This window comes from Coturnix japonica, chromosome Z (assembly GCF_054131305.1).
Source record: "Coturnix japonica strain WE chromosome Z, WE-NBRP24, whole genome shotgun sequence".
NCBI lineage: Eukaryota > Metazoa > Chordata > Aves > Galliformes > Phasianidae > Coturnix > Coturnix japonica.
The window spans coordinates 41,838,835-41,853,607 of NC_140702.1; the positions used below are offsets into that span (position 1 = coordinate 41,838,835).

At 39.9% G+C, this 14,773-nt stretch overlaps 1 protein-coding gene and 1 long non-coding RNA gene across 10 annotated transcripts in view; one reads left to right on the top strand and one right to left on the bottom strand.

Annotated features, from left to right (window-relative positions):
• SLC24A2 (solute carrier family 24 member 2) overlaps positions 1-11,802 on the top strand; it is a 100,676-nt gene extending 88,874 nt beyond the window's left edge. For all 9 annotated transcript variants that reach the window (XM_015849065.3, XM_015849069.3, XM_085530263.1 and 6 more), the window contains 3 exons: positions 1,710-1,799; positions 2,217-2,383; positions 4,494-11,802. In XM_015849065.3, the coding sequence (XP_015704551.1) occupies positions 1,710-1,799; positions 2,217-2,383; positions 4,494-4,743 (507 nt within the window). In that variant the 3' untranslated portion in view covers positions 4,744-11,802. The remainder of the gene's footprint in view (positions 1-1,709; positions 1,800-2,216; positions 2,384-4,493) is intronic.
• Positions 10,803-12,656, bottom strand: LOC146753942 (uncharacterized). Its single transcript, XR_014939863.1, has 2 exons — positions 12,528-12,656; positions 10,803-10,957 (listed from the first exon to the last, which is right to left on the bottom strand). It is a non-coding gene; the product is annotated as an uncharacterized LOC146753942 (long non-coding RNA).
• Positions 12,657-14,773: the final 2,117 nt, after the last annotated feature.

Consider the following 14,773-nt stretch of genomic DNA (forward strand, 5'->3'; position numbering starts at 1 on the left):
TAAGACAGTTTGCTGGAATGGTTTTCATACTCTAGCTGAAGTTCAGTTTATTGTTTATGTATTTCTATGCATTTTTGCGGAGCATTGTTAAATTTCCATCATTAATGTGTGTTGCTGTGAATATTCAATTATGGGATTGTGTTGGATGTCCTAGTCATTCTGCAACCCACTTTTCAGGAGGACATTTAGCTTTATGAGAAGTACAATAGGAAGTGAGGAAGTGTTCTACAGTACAGCCCATAAGTGCACCTGCTGTAAAGCTGATCTAAATGTCTTAATTATCCTTTGATGATGGGTGTGTATTGCATCCATTGCTTTATCACAATTTGAGATAGCTGAACTGCCAAAACACACAATGCATTTTCCCTGCAGAAGCTGTGTTGATGGAAACTGTTTCAGTCCTGTCTGTTCTCAGAACAGCCAGGAAGAGCCCATAGGGCCCAGCAGGGTCTGGTGGTGCTGCATGGGAACATCCTACAGTGCGGAGAGCTGTAGGCAAGGTGCACTTCCATGGAGGGCCATATGCACACAAGAAGTGGAATGAAAGCTTAACAGGAAGAGCTTGCACAGGGTCTAGAAGCAGCTCAAACAGGTGACCAGGTTGGTATAACTGACCTCGTCTGTCAGTCCCACTTGAGGATAATTTGTAGGACTTTGCTGACAGCACATCAGAAGTCTTCTGCCATGATGATCTTTTTTCAGCTGGTGAATGCCCATAAAGAACTGGTTTCATTCAAGATTAGTAGCATTCATTCACAGTATAAATTTCATTTTAAACAGTGATCTGATTTATACAGTGATAATCTGCTGCTTAACTGCAGTCACATTTACTTCTCATAGTAGTTATCACATTTCGTTACATAAATCTAAAAAGCCAGTGGGAAATGGATGATGCAAAAGACTGGAAAGAACAAAAAGCAAAATAAATCATTAATCTGAATATAACCTATTAGTTGGCTGCAATTATACTACTTATTCAAAGCTCAATACTAGTAGAGGAGACACAGAAAATGAAAATGAGGTTTCTCTGGTGTGACACAGATTTTGGAATTCAGTGAGGGGCCTCAGGGGGAGCGATTTATGATTTTTTACAACAAACTTTCCTACAAAGCTGCTGCAAATGTATCCTTAATGTATCTTCTGTTCTAGATGAAAATATTGGCTGTTTTTCCCAAGAAACGTTAATACCATAATAGATTTTGGATATGTATTTTTCTAACTCCGCCATATGACAACATTTGTTACAGCAACTGTGTTGAAGAAAGTTATTAATATGTGAATGAAATGTATGCGTACTTGTAAATTTGAAAACATTCTTTCCCAATAGGCATGAAGCTACTAATAAATCTAGATTCTAGAACTCCATTCAGCTCAACACTAGCAAATTGTAGTGTTACAGCGTGTAGTAGAAACAGACAACAGAAAAACCTGCCATTTGTTATGAAAGCTGTTGTTCAGAGATGATTCTTGCCATAGACTACTTTACAACAGAAGCCAGTACAAGAACGAGGCACAGGTAAACACACAGCAGTGAGGAAAAACAGTTTCCTGATGTTCTTGACTTTTTTCCTGATGATATGATAATGATCAGAGTAGACAGTTACAACAGATTATAAGAAGAAATAAGAGGTCACAAAGAGAATAAATAAGAGTTCAGCAAAGCAGCCTTCAACACAGGTGTTTACTGTTCGTCTTTGTTTCTTTTGCAGAGGTCAAGAAAATTTTTTCCTATCACATTTTTTGGCTCAATCAGTTGGATTGCATTTTTTTCTTACTTGATGGTCTGGTGGGCACATCAGGTAAGAGGGTGATGCTGGCATAAAATACAAGCACTGCATTGTGTTCTGCACTGTGAGAAACCATTTAGAATCAGAGTCCATCGTTTCTCTCATGCTGAGAAACCATCTATTTCAGGAGCTGCAATAGTGGATGAAGTAAAATCAGTACTCAGTAAATGGAAAATAGTTGAGAGAGCTGTGGTTGTCCTGACCACAGGATTTGATCGCTCTGGTAACATCTGAGCCATCAGCAGCTGCCTGTCAATGCCTACTGATTTTCTGTGAAAACAGTAATTCTCCAATCCTGACTGTATTCTCCAAGATAGTCAGGAAGCTCTGGGATAATATTCCCTACTAAGCAGCTTTACAGCAGAAAGTATTTCTCCACCACAGGACTGTAACTCATGTTTTTCTGTGTTCTTGCTCAAACCTTTTTAGGTTGGAGAAACCATTGGTATTAGTGAAGAAATTATGGGCTTGACTATTTTAGCTGCTGGCACATCCATTCCTGACCTTATTACCAGTGTTATTGTAGCACGCAAAGGTCTGGGGGACATGGCTGTATCCAGTTCTGTTGGAAGCAACATATTTGACATCACAGTGGGGTAAGTCCTGTAGGAAGAAAGCTGTGTTGTAGAATTTTTTTTTTTTTTGTTCTTAGCATTGTTGTCTTAGATTTGTGAAGGCATTACCTAAAACAGTTTTCTGCTATTGGTGTTTCAAAAAGAAAGTGATGAAAATAGGCAATGGATGTTACAATTTTAAGTGTTCAGAAGTCTACGGACATTTGAATGATGGACTTGCTACAGACTTGTTGCCTGATTGATTCTTTCACTCACTGCAGAACTGCCCAGGCAAGTAAATTACACTTGAAAAAATCCAAAGGCTTTGTTCCCAGAAGGAATTTTTGAAGGTTTTTGTGCTTTTGTCAGGTCATTCTCTTGAGTTACTGTGCACTGAACTTGTACTAGGGCTTTCTTTATAACCACTGATCAACAAATAATTCATTGCCTCTGCAGTATTCAGTGCATTGTTAAAAAAAAATAGACATCAATGATCAATGTCTTGTGCAACTCTCATAAGCTGTTGTTGATGTGATTTTTTTTTATGTACCTGACGAATTCCAAATTACAAACATTTGCCAAAATTCTCTTTAACACAAAGGTGCTTTTGTGTATCTCTAACAATGTGAAGCAATGCAGAATTCAGTGGAAATGCTCTGTTCACACTTTACTGCTTCACAGCAGCCCTAGGGAAGGGCTATGAGGCATGTGGTTGGGACTCAAGTTCCTATTTGACCCACTGAGATCAAGCTAGTCCTGGTCCATCCCATGTTGTAATCTATGCCTCGGTGTTTCAAAGTTATGTATGAGATGTAAAAACAGAACTGTCTTTATTCTTTCCCATCTTCAGCATAGGTGGAGGCACTAAGAGTCATGTCCACTCTCTATTTTTCCATCTTTGGCTGTTTCTTGCAGAAGAGCAGGCATGTTCGTAATCAGAGTCCAGTCAGAAGAACAGTACAGGTGTGGAACAGATCATGGTGTGAGCTGCTGAAAATATACCAACAGCTACACTATACCAAATGGCATCCCAAAGACTAAGGAAACAGCTTTTTTGCTCTATTTCTTAGGTAATGCAGTACCTGTGGACGCTGCATAAAAAAAAATGGGCCATCTTTTTCTTTTTTTTTTTTTTTTTTTTTTTCCCTATTAGTCCAGAATCAGGAAGGGCTTGAAATAAATTCTTCTAGCAACAGACCAGCAAGACTTTTGAAAACCTTGTGCATTATAGAGTTTTTTAGTCTAGAGCGTGCAAGGTTCATGGCAGAACTTTTCTCTTTGGCAGTACTTCATTTCTGTAATATATTTTTTGTCTTCCTAGCAGCAGAAATGTTGTGTCCTGTAGCACAGTCTGCTAGACTTAGCACCTGAACAACTGAAATGGCACAGTGTAGCTGCAGTTTGGTTTAGTTAGCACTGAGGCTGTAGTGAATTATTCTCTCTTGAGCTGCTTATTCAAAGCTTGAATGTTGTGAGCTTCTGACAGCTCTCTTCATGCATTCTAAGCCTGCTAAGCTCTGATCGGGGGCTTAAATATTTATTTCAGCTTGACATCTTCCTGAGGGATGTTGCCTCATTCTGTGGCATCACAGATGAGAAATGTAATGACAGTAAACACAGAAATAGAAATTAAGCTAAGGTTCAGCTGAAGTTCACATTTTTGCACAGGCTTTATAGTAAATGTGGATCATGACTTTAAAGGTCTGAAGTTTGGGGGTAATGCCTTCTGGAATGCTGGTTCTTTATGGGAAGGACACATTGGGTAAGCCACCCCTCTGCTGGTGGGCTCTTGGAAAGGAACATGGAGTGGGTTCTTGTGCAGATGGTGTGTAGTCCTGAAACAAACAAAAGAGTCTCCCTGCTCACTGGCAGGTGTCCGATGATTTTTTGCCAGCTGTGGGAAATACCATCCACCAGTGTCATGATGAAAGGAGAGTGAGGAGCCTGAATCTCATGCTTCCACAAGCATATTGATAAATCAGATTTATTCACACATTAGAAGATTTCGTGCCTCATTTTATCTATGAAGCTTCTGGTTGCATTTTGAAGTGCCTCCAAAAATTTCTGTTTCCTATTTCTAGACCTCTGCTGTGTTTTCAATTCCTCTATTTCTTTTTCTTATTTTTATTTTCTTTTTTTTTCTTTTTAACAGCCTTCCTCTCCCATGGCTCCTCTTTGCAGTGATTAATAGCTTCTCCCCGGTGACTGTCAGCAGCAATGGGCTCTTCTGTGCGATTGTCCTCCTCTTCATCATGCTGCTCTTTGTCATCCTCTCCATCGCTTTCTGCAAGTGGAGGATGAACAAATTCCTGGGCTTTCTCATGTTTGGGCTTTATTTCGTGTTCCTGATTGTCAGCGTCCTCCTGGAGGACAAAGTGATCCAGTGTCCTGTCTCCATCTAGTGGAAAGAGCTAATTCTTGAGAAACAATGTTATAGATGTTTATTTATTCAGCATATATATATATATCAAAATGAAACGGGGGAAAAAAAAAAAAAAAGAAAAAAAAAGAAAAAAGAAAAAAAAACCACAATGGAAGAAATTGTAAATCTCCTACCATTCAGTTTTAAAAGAGAGAAAGAAAGAGAATGATAGAAAGAGAGGAACTTGGAGTAAAGACTGATTGCTGCAGAGCAGTGCGCTCGCACACGGAGCTGAGGCCAGCTGTACCGAGGTGTTCTTCGCTGGCTGCAGAGCAACCTCGCCACTCAGCACTGGGGATGCTGCACACGCACTGAGGGGGTGAAAGCTACTCTTTCTCCAATGCCTATGGTACACATCCACAGACTTCTTTTTCTCTGTCATAGTACACACAGATATACAGAGTACTTATTTCTTTAAGCTATAATCTTTTAAAGGGGAATGCTAATACTGACTCTGGGGAGGCACCACCTCCCACACACCTTGGTATGGGATTTATCTGATGATCTCCTGATGCTGCTGAGTGGAAAGTGTTTGCTGAGTGCTTGAGTCACAGGGAGGGAAGATCTTGCATGTCTCTTCGCTGAGGTGGACTCACATGTTGTGATTTCAGCAGTGCCAGGGATTTACCAGCGGTTTGGTCCTCTGCATCACAAGACTACAAAGGCCATCAGCAGGATGTCAATGATGATTTATTACATCTTGCAAAGCTCTTCAGACTGCTGAAACCCCAGTGCTAGCACTGAAGGGACTGTGTTGGCTGACCAATATGTGACTGATGCAGATTTTCACTCTATTCACAGGCAAGGCCTGTCTGGGGATTTCTGTCTGGGGATTTGCTGTTTTCTTTAATACCAATGCAGCATGCAAAGTGATGATACAACTGATATGTGAACACAGCATTTTTTTTCTAACGCAGCAATACTACTAACAGTACCAATGGCTTTCAGATGCTGTTACCATGATGAGTTTGCCTTTTGATGCCAGAAGTAAAAGGCTAATTTGCTTGTGCACAGTATTTCATACATAAAATAGAGATAGTTGTAAAATGGCAGCCTAATTGCTGAAGTGGATATATACTTCACAAACTATCTTTCTCCATTACTTGAAGTGTAAAGAACTTCACAGCTACGGATAGTCATTATTGGAAGAAATACTCAGCTGCTGTATAGATCTGAGGCAGTTCATTTTGCTCATAAAAGTCTTTATACTAGGTATGAAAAAATAGTTTAAAAATAGTGGAACTGCAGGAAACCTACATGAAAATTCTTCATTACTGCTGGAAGTGTGAATGTCCAAAGAAGCCTGGAAAAGAGTGAAAATACAATATTCTTTTACTGAAATCCTGAGAGGAGGAGGAGGATGTCCAAAGCTAGAATAAAATATATATATGTATAATAACAATAAGGAGAGAGAAAGCAATGCAGTGTTCATGTTTCCTGGATGATTAAAAACAGGAGAACTGGAACAGGTGTTAAGAAATTATTCCAGATACTAAGTGTTTGTTTCTTCAAGTCTTTCTTTGCAGTTAGAGTTCATGAAATTTCAGTATTTGTCTGTGACCTGTTTCAACATCGTTTTGTATTCGTATTGTGCTCACAATGACATTGTAATGCTCACAGCTGTGTAACAGAAGGCTCAGCACATTTTGTCTTGTCTGTTTTTCTGATGCTGTCATCATGCTTTCCTGCCTGTGTCCCTTGCTGTTTGCTTTTCACTCATCCCTTTGTTGTTTCTGTATTCCTGTTATATGTGTTTGTATATAACAGTAGCTGGCTAAAGAATAAGGACTTGAGAGAAAACAATGGTAGAGAAAACATTAAGAAATACACATTAAAAACTACTGAAATATTACTATTGTGAGATATTATGAAAAAAAGTGAAATATTGCAGAGCAAAAGCAAGAAAACTAGGAGTTACAATGTCTGTTCCTCACGTCTTATTCTAATTAAGTCCTAGTTAAAGAATTGCATTCAGAAGCAGCATTGGATCTTTAGCATACACTTGCAGTATCTCTTGCTTCTTAGTGAACTTTGGTGCATGCTTTTCTCTCATTAGGAGCAAAAAACTGTAGTTGTATTTAAGATCCTTTGTTGCTCCAGAATCCTCACCTGTATTAACCGTAATGCTATGGACCTCTTAATGTTTGTTTCTGTGTATGTGCGTACATAAGGGGAACATAGGTACAGACATAACTACAGTGCCCTCTGCTGAAAAGAACAGCAGTTCTGCAAAAGAAAATCCATTACTCAAATTCTGAGCTCAGATGGAGCCGGTGTCCCAAGAAACAAAGCTGACTCTGCAGCAGAGCCTGCCCTAGGAGAACCACCAGATACTTTCTATTTCTGATGACAGTGCTCAAGGCAGCTTTTGGTGTGACCCAAGTGATTCTTTCCCAGGTGAGCAGTGTAAGGCAGTGTGACCTATGAGAGCATGTGCAGGATTGAGATGGGTCTGTGCAGTGTACATCTGTGCAGTGCCACTTAGAACGTACAGAATGCTCAGATTAACCAGCTTACATTTTAGATCAAGAAACCAAGGAATGCCAAGAGTTCAGTGTATTACTCTGTTTTGTTATATTTTTTGTTTTGATTGTTTGTTTTTTCTTCTTCACATACATGGCCATTGCAGGGCAATCCCTGGAATGAAAAGGAAAAAACCTTCAGGCAGCAACAGTGGAGTTCCTGCCTCACTGAGGGCAGGCTGGGAGTATGGAGTAAGAGTTGAAAGCCCTGCACACTGCGAGCATGTCATTCCAAAGATGGCATGATTACAGGCTGGAGGTATAAACTGTGTGTGTAGGGCTAAGGCTGCTGTTCTGTAATGGCATTCATACACTGTTAAAATAACTGACTCATTTCTTTCCCAAAGGATGCTGTCTTTGTCTGCTTGCCCCTATCAACACATTTATCTTGGGAGGTATTAGAAGTAATTTTCTTCCCCTCAGGAAGGAGACAGCTCACAGCTCCCATTGCCTTGCATCTTCTGGGCAGGTCGTTATTCAAGCAGCAGGGTAACAGCTGCTGCAGCAGCTCAGCTTCAGAGATAGGGGAGATTTCAGGTCTGCAGTGCTTCTAGGAGAGGCTGGTTCTGAAAGTCACTTGTATAATTGCTGGAACAAACTTGCAGACAAAGTGTGTGCTCTTTGGTAATAAGGCAGTATCTGTTCTGGTAGGGTAAAGAGAAGGAGAATGGAGACCCCTCTTCCCACACTGGAGGAATTTGGAAGCTGTGAAGTGTGGAGCTGAACAGAAGCTGAGAGCTGCTGCAGCAGTCACTGTATACCCAAGAGCATGCCAGTTGCTAAGACACCCCTTTTTCAAAGCGAGAGCAGATTTACCATGGAATGAATTGTCATAGTTTAACTAAACCCTTTTCTTTCAGAAATCACTGTTTTCCCAGCAGAAGGTGCTTCCCACTGTCCATAACCATTTCAATCTCAGATATGTGAACATTTCTCAGCATTGTACACCTAGAAATCAAATTGCTATTTTCATTCAGAAAAAGGTCTAAATGACTATTAAGGAACTGGTCCCTCAGACAACCTGAGTCCTGCATTGCATTACTCCGCATGGAAGTCTGATGATCATGTGCTCATATGCCTGAGCTTATTTATTCAGCTGATCATGATCTCTCAAGGCATAAAAGTATTATCAATATCAAAATTGGCATTGAAATAAAAAATCTTTTTATTGCTTAGTGTTTTCTGGCCAGCTCCAGGCTGGCAGCACAGTAAGGTAGTACACAATAAGGCTTCAGGTTGAGTAGCCAACTCTCCATGGCATCCCCACACCTGAACAGAGATGGTGTTGGACATTATTTTTGGAAGGGATTTCCAGTAACATTTGAGTAAGGTCATGAATCAGATTATAAACTGTTGTGCTCATTTTTAGCACTGACTTCATTGGAATTAAAAAAGAGAACGCAAAATACCATTAAAGTCCTGCAAGAGTGTGCTGTTTTACACACACACACAGAAGAAAATAATGATAATAAAAAAGCCAGCTTCCATTTGCAGAAGATACTGTTGTAGAACCAGTAGGGTAGATACTACAGAAGCTTAGTGAGAAGTGTGATCTGAAGATGATCTCTTCAAGAGCTACATATAGGCATGGAAAAAATCTTTCAGCAAATGCCTGGGCATTTCTTAGTTGTCTGTTTTTCTGAGAAGTAGTGCTTTTGTGCAGTGCAAACAGGCTCCCTGTGCCTGTATGCCTATGCCTATTTATTCAGTAGATGTTGATGTCTGAGTAATCCTCATGAAACATGAAGCACAGTGAGTGACAAAGAAACTTATCTAACTGCCATTTGATGTTTGTACTGGCAATGAACCTGCTGTGTAATTTCCATATATGCTACTCCGAAGTAGTTTATGGTAACTGTCACTCATGGTACCATTGTGTGTGGATATGAAGGTCCATAAAGAGGTAGATTAAATCTGTGGTTATTCCAAGTACTATAAGAAATAGATGCTTAGAAATATTTGTACCTTTTGGGCGTTTTTTAAGGGATTATTTCTCTGGTTGTCTTTTACTTCTTTACATATTTTGAGAAAGAGCAGAAATACATTTATTTTTTTTTTTTTTTTTAATGATTCTCCTCTCAGTTGTAATTCCTTAAGATAGCATCTTGGGATCCATATAACTTATGCTCTGAATGAAATATGAGTCTGTATCAAATGGGTAAATTTAACATATAACAAAGAAATAATCCCTTCTCCAACAACCAGCCCATTGAAATCCAGATAATTTCTGCCAGTTACTTGGACAAGAGACAGGTTTTTATCCTAGGATCCTGTATTCCATAAATGCAATCCTGCAACACACTAATTTGTCCTGGGAGCTGTATTAAAGGAGGAAAAAAAGGCATCCCCTTGTATTCTTGGAAAACATTTTACCTCTTCTACATAACAGTGACACAACTAACTGAGAAAGAGGCATGGTTAGTTCCTTTGAGCAGGTTATTCTATTTTCTTGAAAAGTTTGATGCAGTTCTTGCATCAAGTTGTAGCAGAAGATACATCAGCAAAAGGTGATTTCCAGACTTGCAAATGGGATAGTTTGCACTGAGATGATAGAGCAGAGTCTGTGAGATGTGGGCTTCGCTCCTGGGCAATGTTAAGATTGTTTCTTCTTGGATCTCTTGCTATTTATGGGAATATCATCACTGAGAAATTAGTCATTTCCTTTTGGGCTGGGTAGATGAACTTCCAGCCTGAAGTTATTGCACCATCAGATACAGAAGTCATATGTGTATCACAATCCCATAGTCCAGACAGGTAATGTGGACCTGCTGTGTGTTGCTAATGGTCAGTGTACAGCATCTCAGGACTTGTTCACCTGGATGTGTGCAGGCAGCTCACACTTTCTCCTTGACCATGAGCCAGCCTGGCTGGATGTAAGCCATCTCTTCTCCAGAAGCCATGTAGTCACCTGAGCCTTTGCTCCTGGTCAGCCAGATATGAGTCAGCCCCAGCCTAGAAGCCATGTAACCGCTCAGAGCACATGTAGAAGAGGTGCACAGCTGGGCACTCATTCCCAAACGAGCCATAAGTAGCCAAGGACAAGACTGAGTAAGAAATGATGCAAGTAGAAAATGGTAAGTGAACTTTACATTCATGTAGATTAATTGCAAATTCACCCCTCATCAAACACAAAACCAATCCAAACAATGAAATTTGTATGCGTTTTTAAAGATCTTGCACTTTACTATTTTATTTTATTTTTTTACTTTCATTTTATGTCACATAGTTGTCTTAATGCAAAGAGAAGCCATAAAAGCCCAGAAGACTATCTTTGGGTTTCTAAATAAGGGGATAATTAATTTTAAGGTGAAGAATCCATTTCACATCTTTGTTTAAGGTATGATGTAAAACACCATCGAACAAATGTACAGTAAAGCAGGATCTGGTTTTGCCTTAGTGGAGCTGTGAGTAAGTCAGAGGGAGTTTGCTCATACTCTTGAGATTCCCTGTGAGACTGTACAAAACGCTGCACACTGCCTTTGCAGCAGGAGCTCAGTCCTGCCATCCATGTTCACCCCAGAAGAAGGAATACAATGCTCGCAGAGTCAGGCCCAAGGACGCAATTAAATCCTCCTGTTACTCCAACACATTGTCCCACCAAGACCACTGTAAAGGAAGGCCCCTATACTTCATGAAGCGCGTGTGATCCAGGTTATTTCTGTCACATCTTTTCTAGCAAATAAATAAATAAATAAATAAATAGAAGAGAAAAAGAAAGAAATAAAAAAGACAAAGGTAAGTATTTCATGGTCAAATCACAAATCAAACAGTTCTTTTAATCCCCTGTCAAAATTAGGTAAAGTGAAAGGGAATTTGTTTGGTTTTGTGTTCATTTCCATTACCAAGATCTCTGTTACACAGTCCTATTTTTGCAGTCCTGACTCTGGGGAGTTGATTCCCACAAGTGGGAATTATTTCTGTCGTTAGAGATGGCAAGATCAGGCCTCTGCGTTGTTGTGTGAAAGTAACCGTAGCATGCTATAACTGACAATCAGATGCTATTTTTGTAATACAGATTTTTTAGCTTGATTGTTTCAATTTGTAGTTTTCATACTTTTCCATCTCTCATTTTCAACTTATTGTGATAAAAACCTGATGTCCCCAATCTTATTCATCTCAAATATTAAATAAATCTGTTACCGTGGAAGTTGGTCCAAGCAAGCCCCGGAAAATTCCAGTTTTTCTCTTGTGTTCATGTGTATGGATCATTACTCACTATATGAAATTCTCTTATCTCTGAATTTTCTGTATTTTCTGTGATTATAAGTTTGTACGTAGTATGAAAGTTATATTAATTTGTACATAGGCTCTCGGAAATAATCCCTTCTATCAACGGTCCTACTTCACCGCATCTACAGAATGTTTCACTGTGTTGTGTACACTTTTTCCACATAAATATGTGGACCTTATGATATTGATACAGCTCTTCATCTAAATCACTTTATGTAATTAAGTTGTCTAAGTGTGAATAACAATAACAACAATAAATAATAATAAAAAGGCTTGATGGTCTGTCACTTTGCTCAGTATTTCCTGTCTTAATTTTCTTGGATCCAGCATGGCTTTGAAAATAGTTTCTTAACTGCTTGCTGAATGGGGATCTGCATGGTTACTTTTAATTGTACATGTTAAAGTGTCACTCAGTGCCTCTTGCCAAGTCACTGTCCTGCCTGCTGTGCATACACAGAGCAAGGAGAACATTTGTGTTTGAGTGAGCTTACAATTTAGTTAAATGGGAATTTTTCACTAAAATCCCAGCGTGAGTCTACCAGACAGCAACTTCCTGAAGCTTGTCTGTTGACCCATTTGGGCTGAGTTTCCCTGCAGTTCGCCGATGTGTTTGCTTGCAGTTTCTTTTAAAAGCATCTCTTTAGTTTTGCACCTTGTTGTTGACTGCTCAGTCTTACATCCTTGCAAACTAGGATATTGGGCTTTTTTTTTTTCTTTTTTCTTTTTTCTTTTTTCTCTTTTCTTTTTTCTTTTTTCTTTTTCTTTTTTCTTTTTCTTTTTTCTTTTTTCTTTTTTCTTTTTTCTTTTTCTTTTTTCTTTTTTCTTTTTAAAATCTGTGGCTGGATGAAAGATGCTTTCAAACAAAAGAAGGTTCTTTAACAGATAACAGCAGAAGAAAATCAGTAATGTTAATAATTTCCCATAATCAAGCACTCTTTCCAGCAAAGAGGACATCACAAGTTATACAGGGCACTCTGCAATTTTATTTGATCAAAGAGACCTTATTACTTACTGTTCTGTAGTAGCCCAGGTCTTCCTTCACAGTGAGTTAAGCTATGATGAAGTGTTGTGCAAAACTTAAAGTTCCAGGGCTCATAGAGATCTTTAATTCATCTTTGACCAAAACTTTAAAAATGTTGGTTGGAAAAGCACAAGTAGTTTACAAATACAGTATGCATTAACAGTGGTGTCCTGAGATATTCATGCCTGCTGTCCCTACTCTTTAAAGGAGGCAGAAGGTTTGAAATTCTCCACTACCACAGCATGCCTTGGCGGTGCAGGGAAGGAAGAAAAACATGTTAAGTCACCTCCTCAGTCCTCTCCAGGAGAATAATGGAAAGTTTCCTTGCCTTATGTTTCCTCTGCTGCAGGCAAGTACTTCACTGCCTCATCCACCATGTCTACTAAAAACAAACCTCTGCTCACTCGCTATTGCTCTTTTGTTGACAAAGACTTTTGTTTGGAGGGGTCACTGGAAGGGAGAAAAGTGATGTGTGCTGTTAAAACTGAGTGTTTGATCCCTTCTCTGGGAAGTCTTCAGAGCTTCTCTTTAAAACAGAGAATTCCATCTCTTTCAGCACCTCTTTCAGAGAAAAATATCTGTGCTAAACACGTATAGAGAATACGGAGATACAGATTATATGTAAAGGGTGTTTGAATCACCTCGTCATCTCCTATATACGCTAATTTCCTTAACAGTGTTTGGTATGACATTCACTTATTGTGTGCAAGGGTTTTGGGGGGCACTGAGGTGGCAGTGATTAGGCCTTAAATCTACAGTAATTCTCTCTGAAGCCACAGATGCAAAAGGTATGTGGCATCGAGTTAGGCTTTTCAGTAACAGACTGGCAGGGATCTTTGAATGAGCCAGAGTTACCTCCAGATCTCTGGGGTACCTGCAGCCATGTTTCACCTTTCTACAGGCAATGATGTTTGCAAATGTGTGCAAATATGAACCCTCCATTACAGCTTTTCCCAGACAGCTGTATTAGATGTACAAAAATGGGACATGCTTGTTCCTCAGTAATGGGTGAGTGCCTGCAGCAGAGCTGGTTCTGAGCCTTGGAGAAGGTCTGGCTTGCAGTTTGAGGGGTATTGCCAGGGACAGCAGGCCACAGAGCTGAACATTTAGTTCCAGGAAAAGAGCAGAGAACAGGATGTGTGGGCATGGAGGGAAGCATGAGGAAAACTGATAAGAAAGTTATCAGTTATAATTTATTTCTAGAAGTACTCATTAGACTGCTTTCCTTCCTGTCTCCCTGCAGACTGGTTTAATTGTACTGTAAAGTGACAGCACAGTTTTCAGTTTGGTGACAGCAAAAAACACAGACCTCACATGCTTATTTCGTATTCCTGGTTATTAACTAGGTTGAGGGGAAAGGAAAACCACTCAAGAATTTTCTATCTCCCTATGAACATTTATGCCTACACATGACATCACTTCCCATCTACTTGCCCTGATACCATGCCAGATTGTCAGGATCGATTTGGGCTCCCATGGCAATGACCAGCTTTCACTAATTTGGCATGTGCATTTTCTTGTCTCAGGGACTGCAGCACGTTCCTTTGCAGCAAGGAGACGTTGCCAGCCAAAACTAGCTCTTTGTGCTTATGGACCTCACAACACACCAGACTCTTCAGAAGGGTTAGTTTTGGTACTGGAAAACTTGTATCCATCCAGGGTAATGAGCTGAATGGTCCCGTGTTTATGGCTCTATAAGAAGCTTCAGTAAACTCCTTAGCTCATTGGAGAAAAGAAGAAAAAAATTAAAGGAAAAAAGTTCTATTGAAACCTGTTAGCTTGTTGTCCTGGGAAAGGCAAGAACAAACACAGTGGAGCCAAATCTGCCTTGCCTTCAGCCCCATTTCTACTGCCTCTCTAAACCTCTGCAATCTCCACTCCCCACACTGCCCAGAACCTGAAATAAAGGCTGTCACTCCATGGTCAAAGTTAGGCAATGCCCAGAGCATGAAGACCTTAGGTCTTGTTTAAGACCCAGGCAGTGGGAAGGGCCCTCACCACAGCCCTGGACAAATGGGAGTTAAATAGCTCTAATGCAACCCTGATTCTCAGCTTGAAGATTTCTTTTATTTAAACCTCAGAGATTTTACTTTTTCAGCTTAATTAGTAACTCAAGCCACCTGTGTCTTTGTAACCTATTGGACCCCAAGGAGAAGTGTAGTTTTGCTTACAGAAAAGAGCAGAGTAGGGGAATGATGCCAACAAAGTACTCCTCCAGGTGCACTTCAGGCACTGCT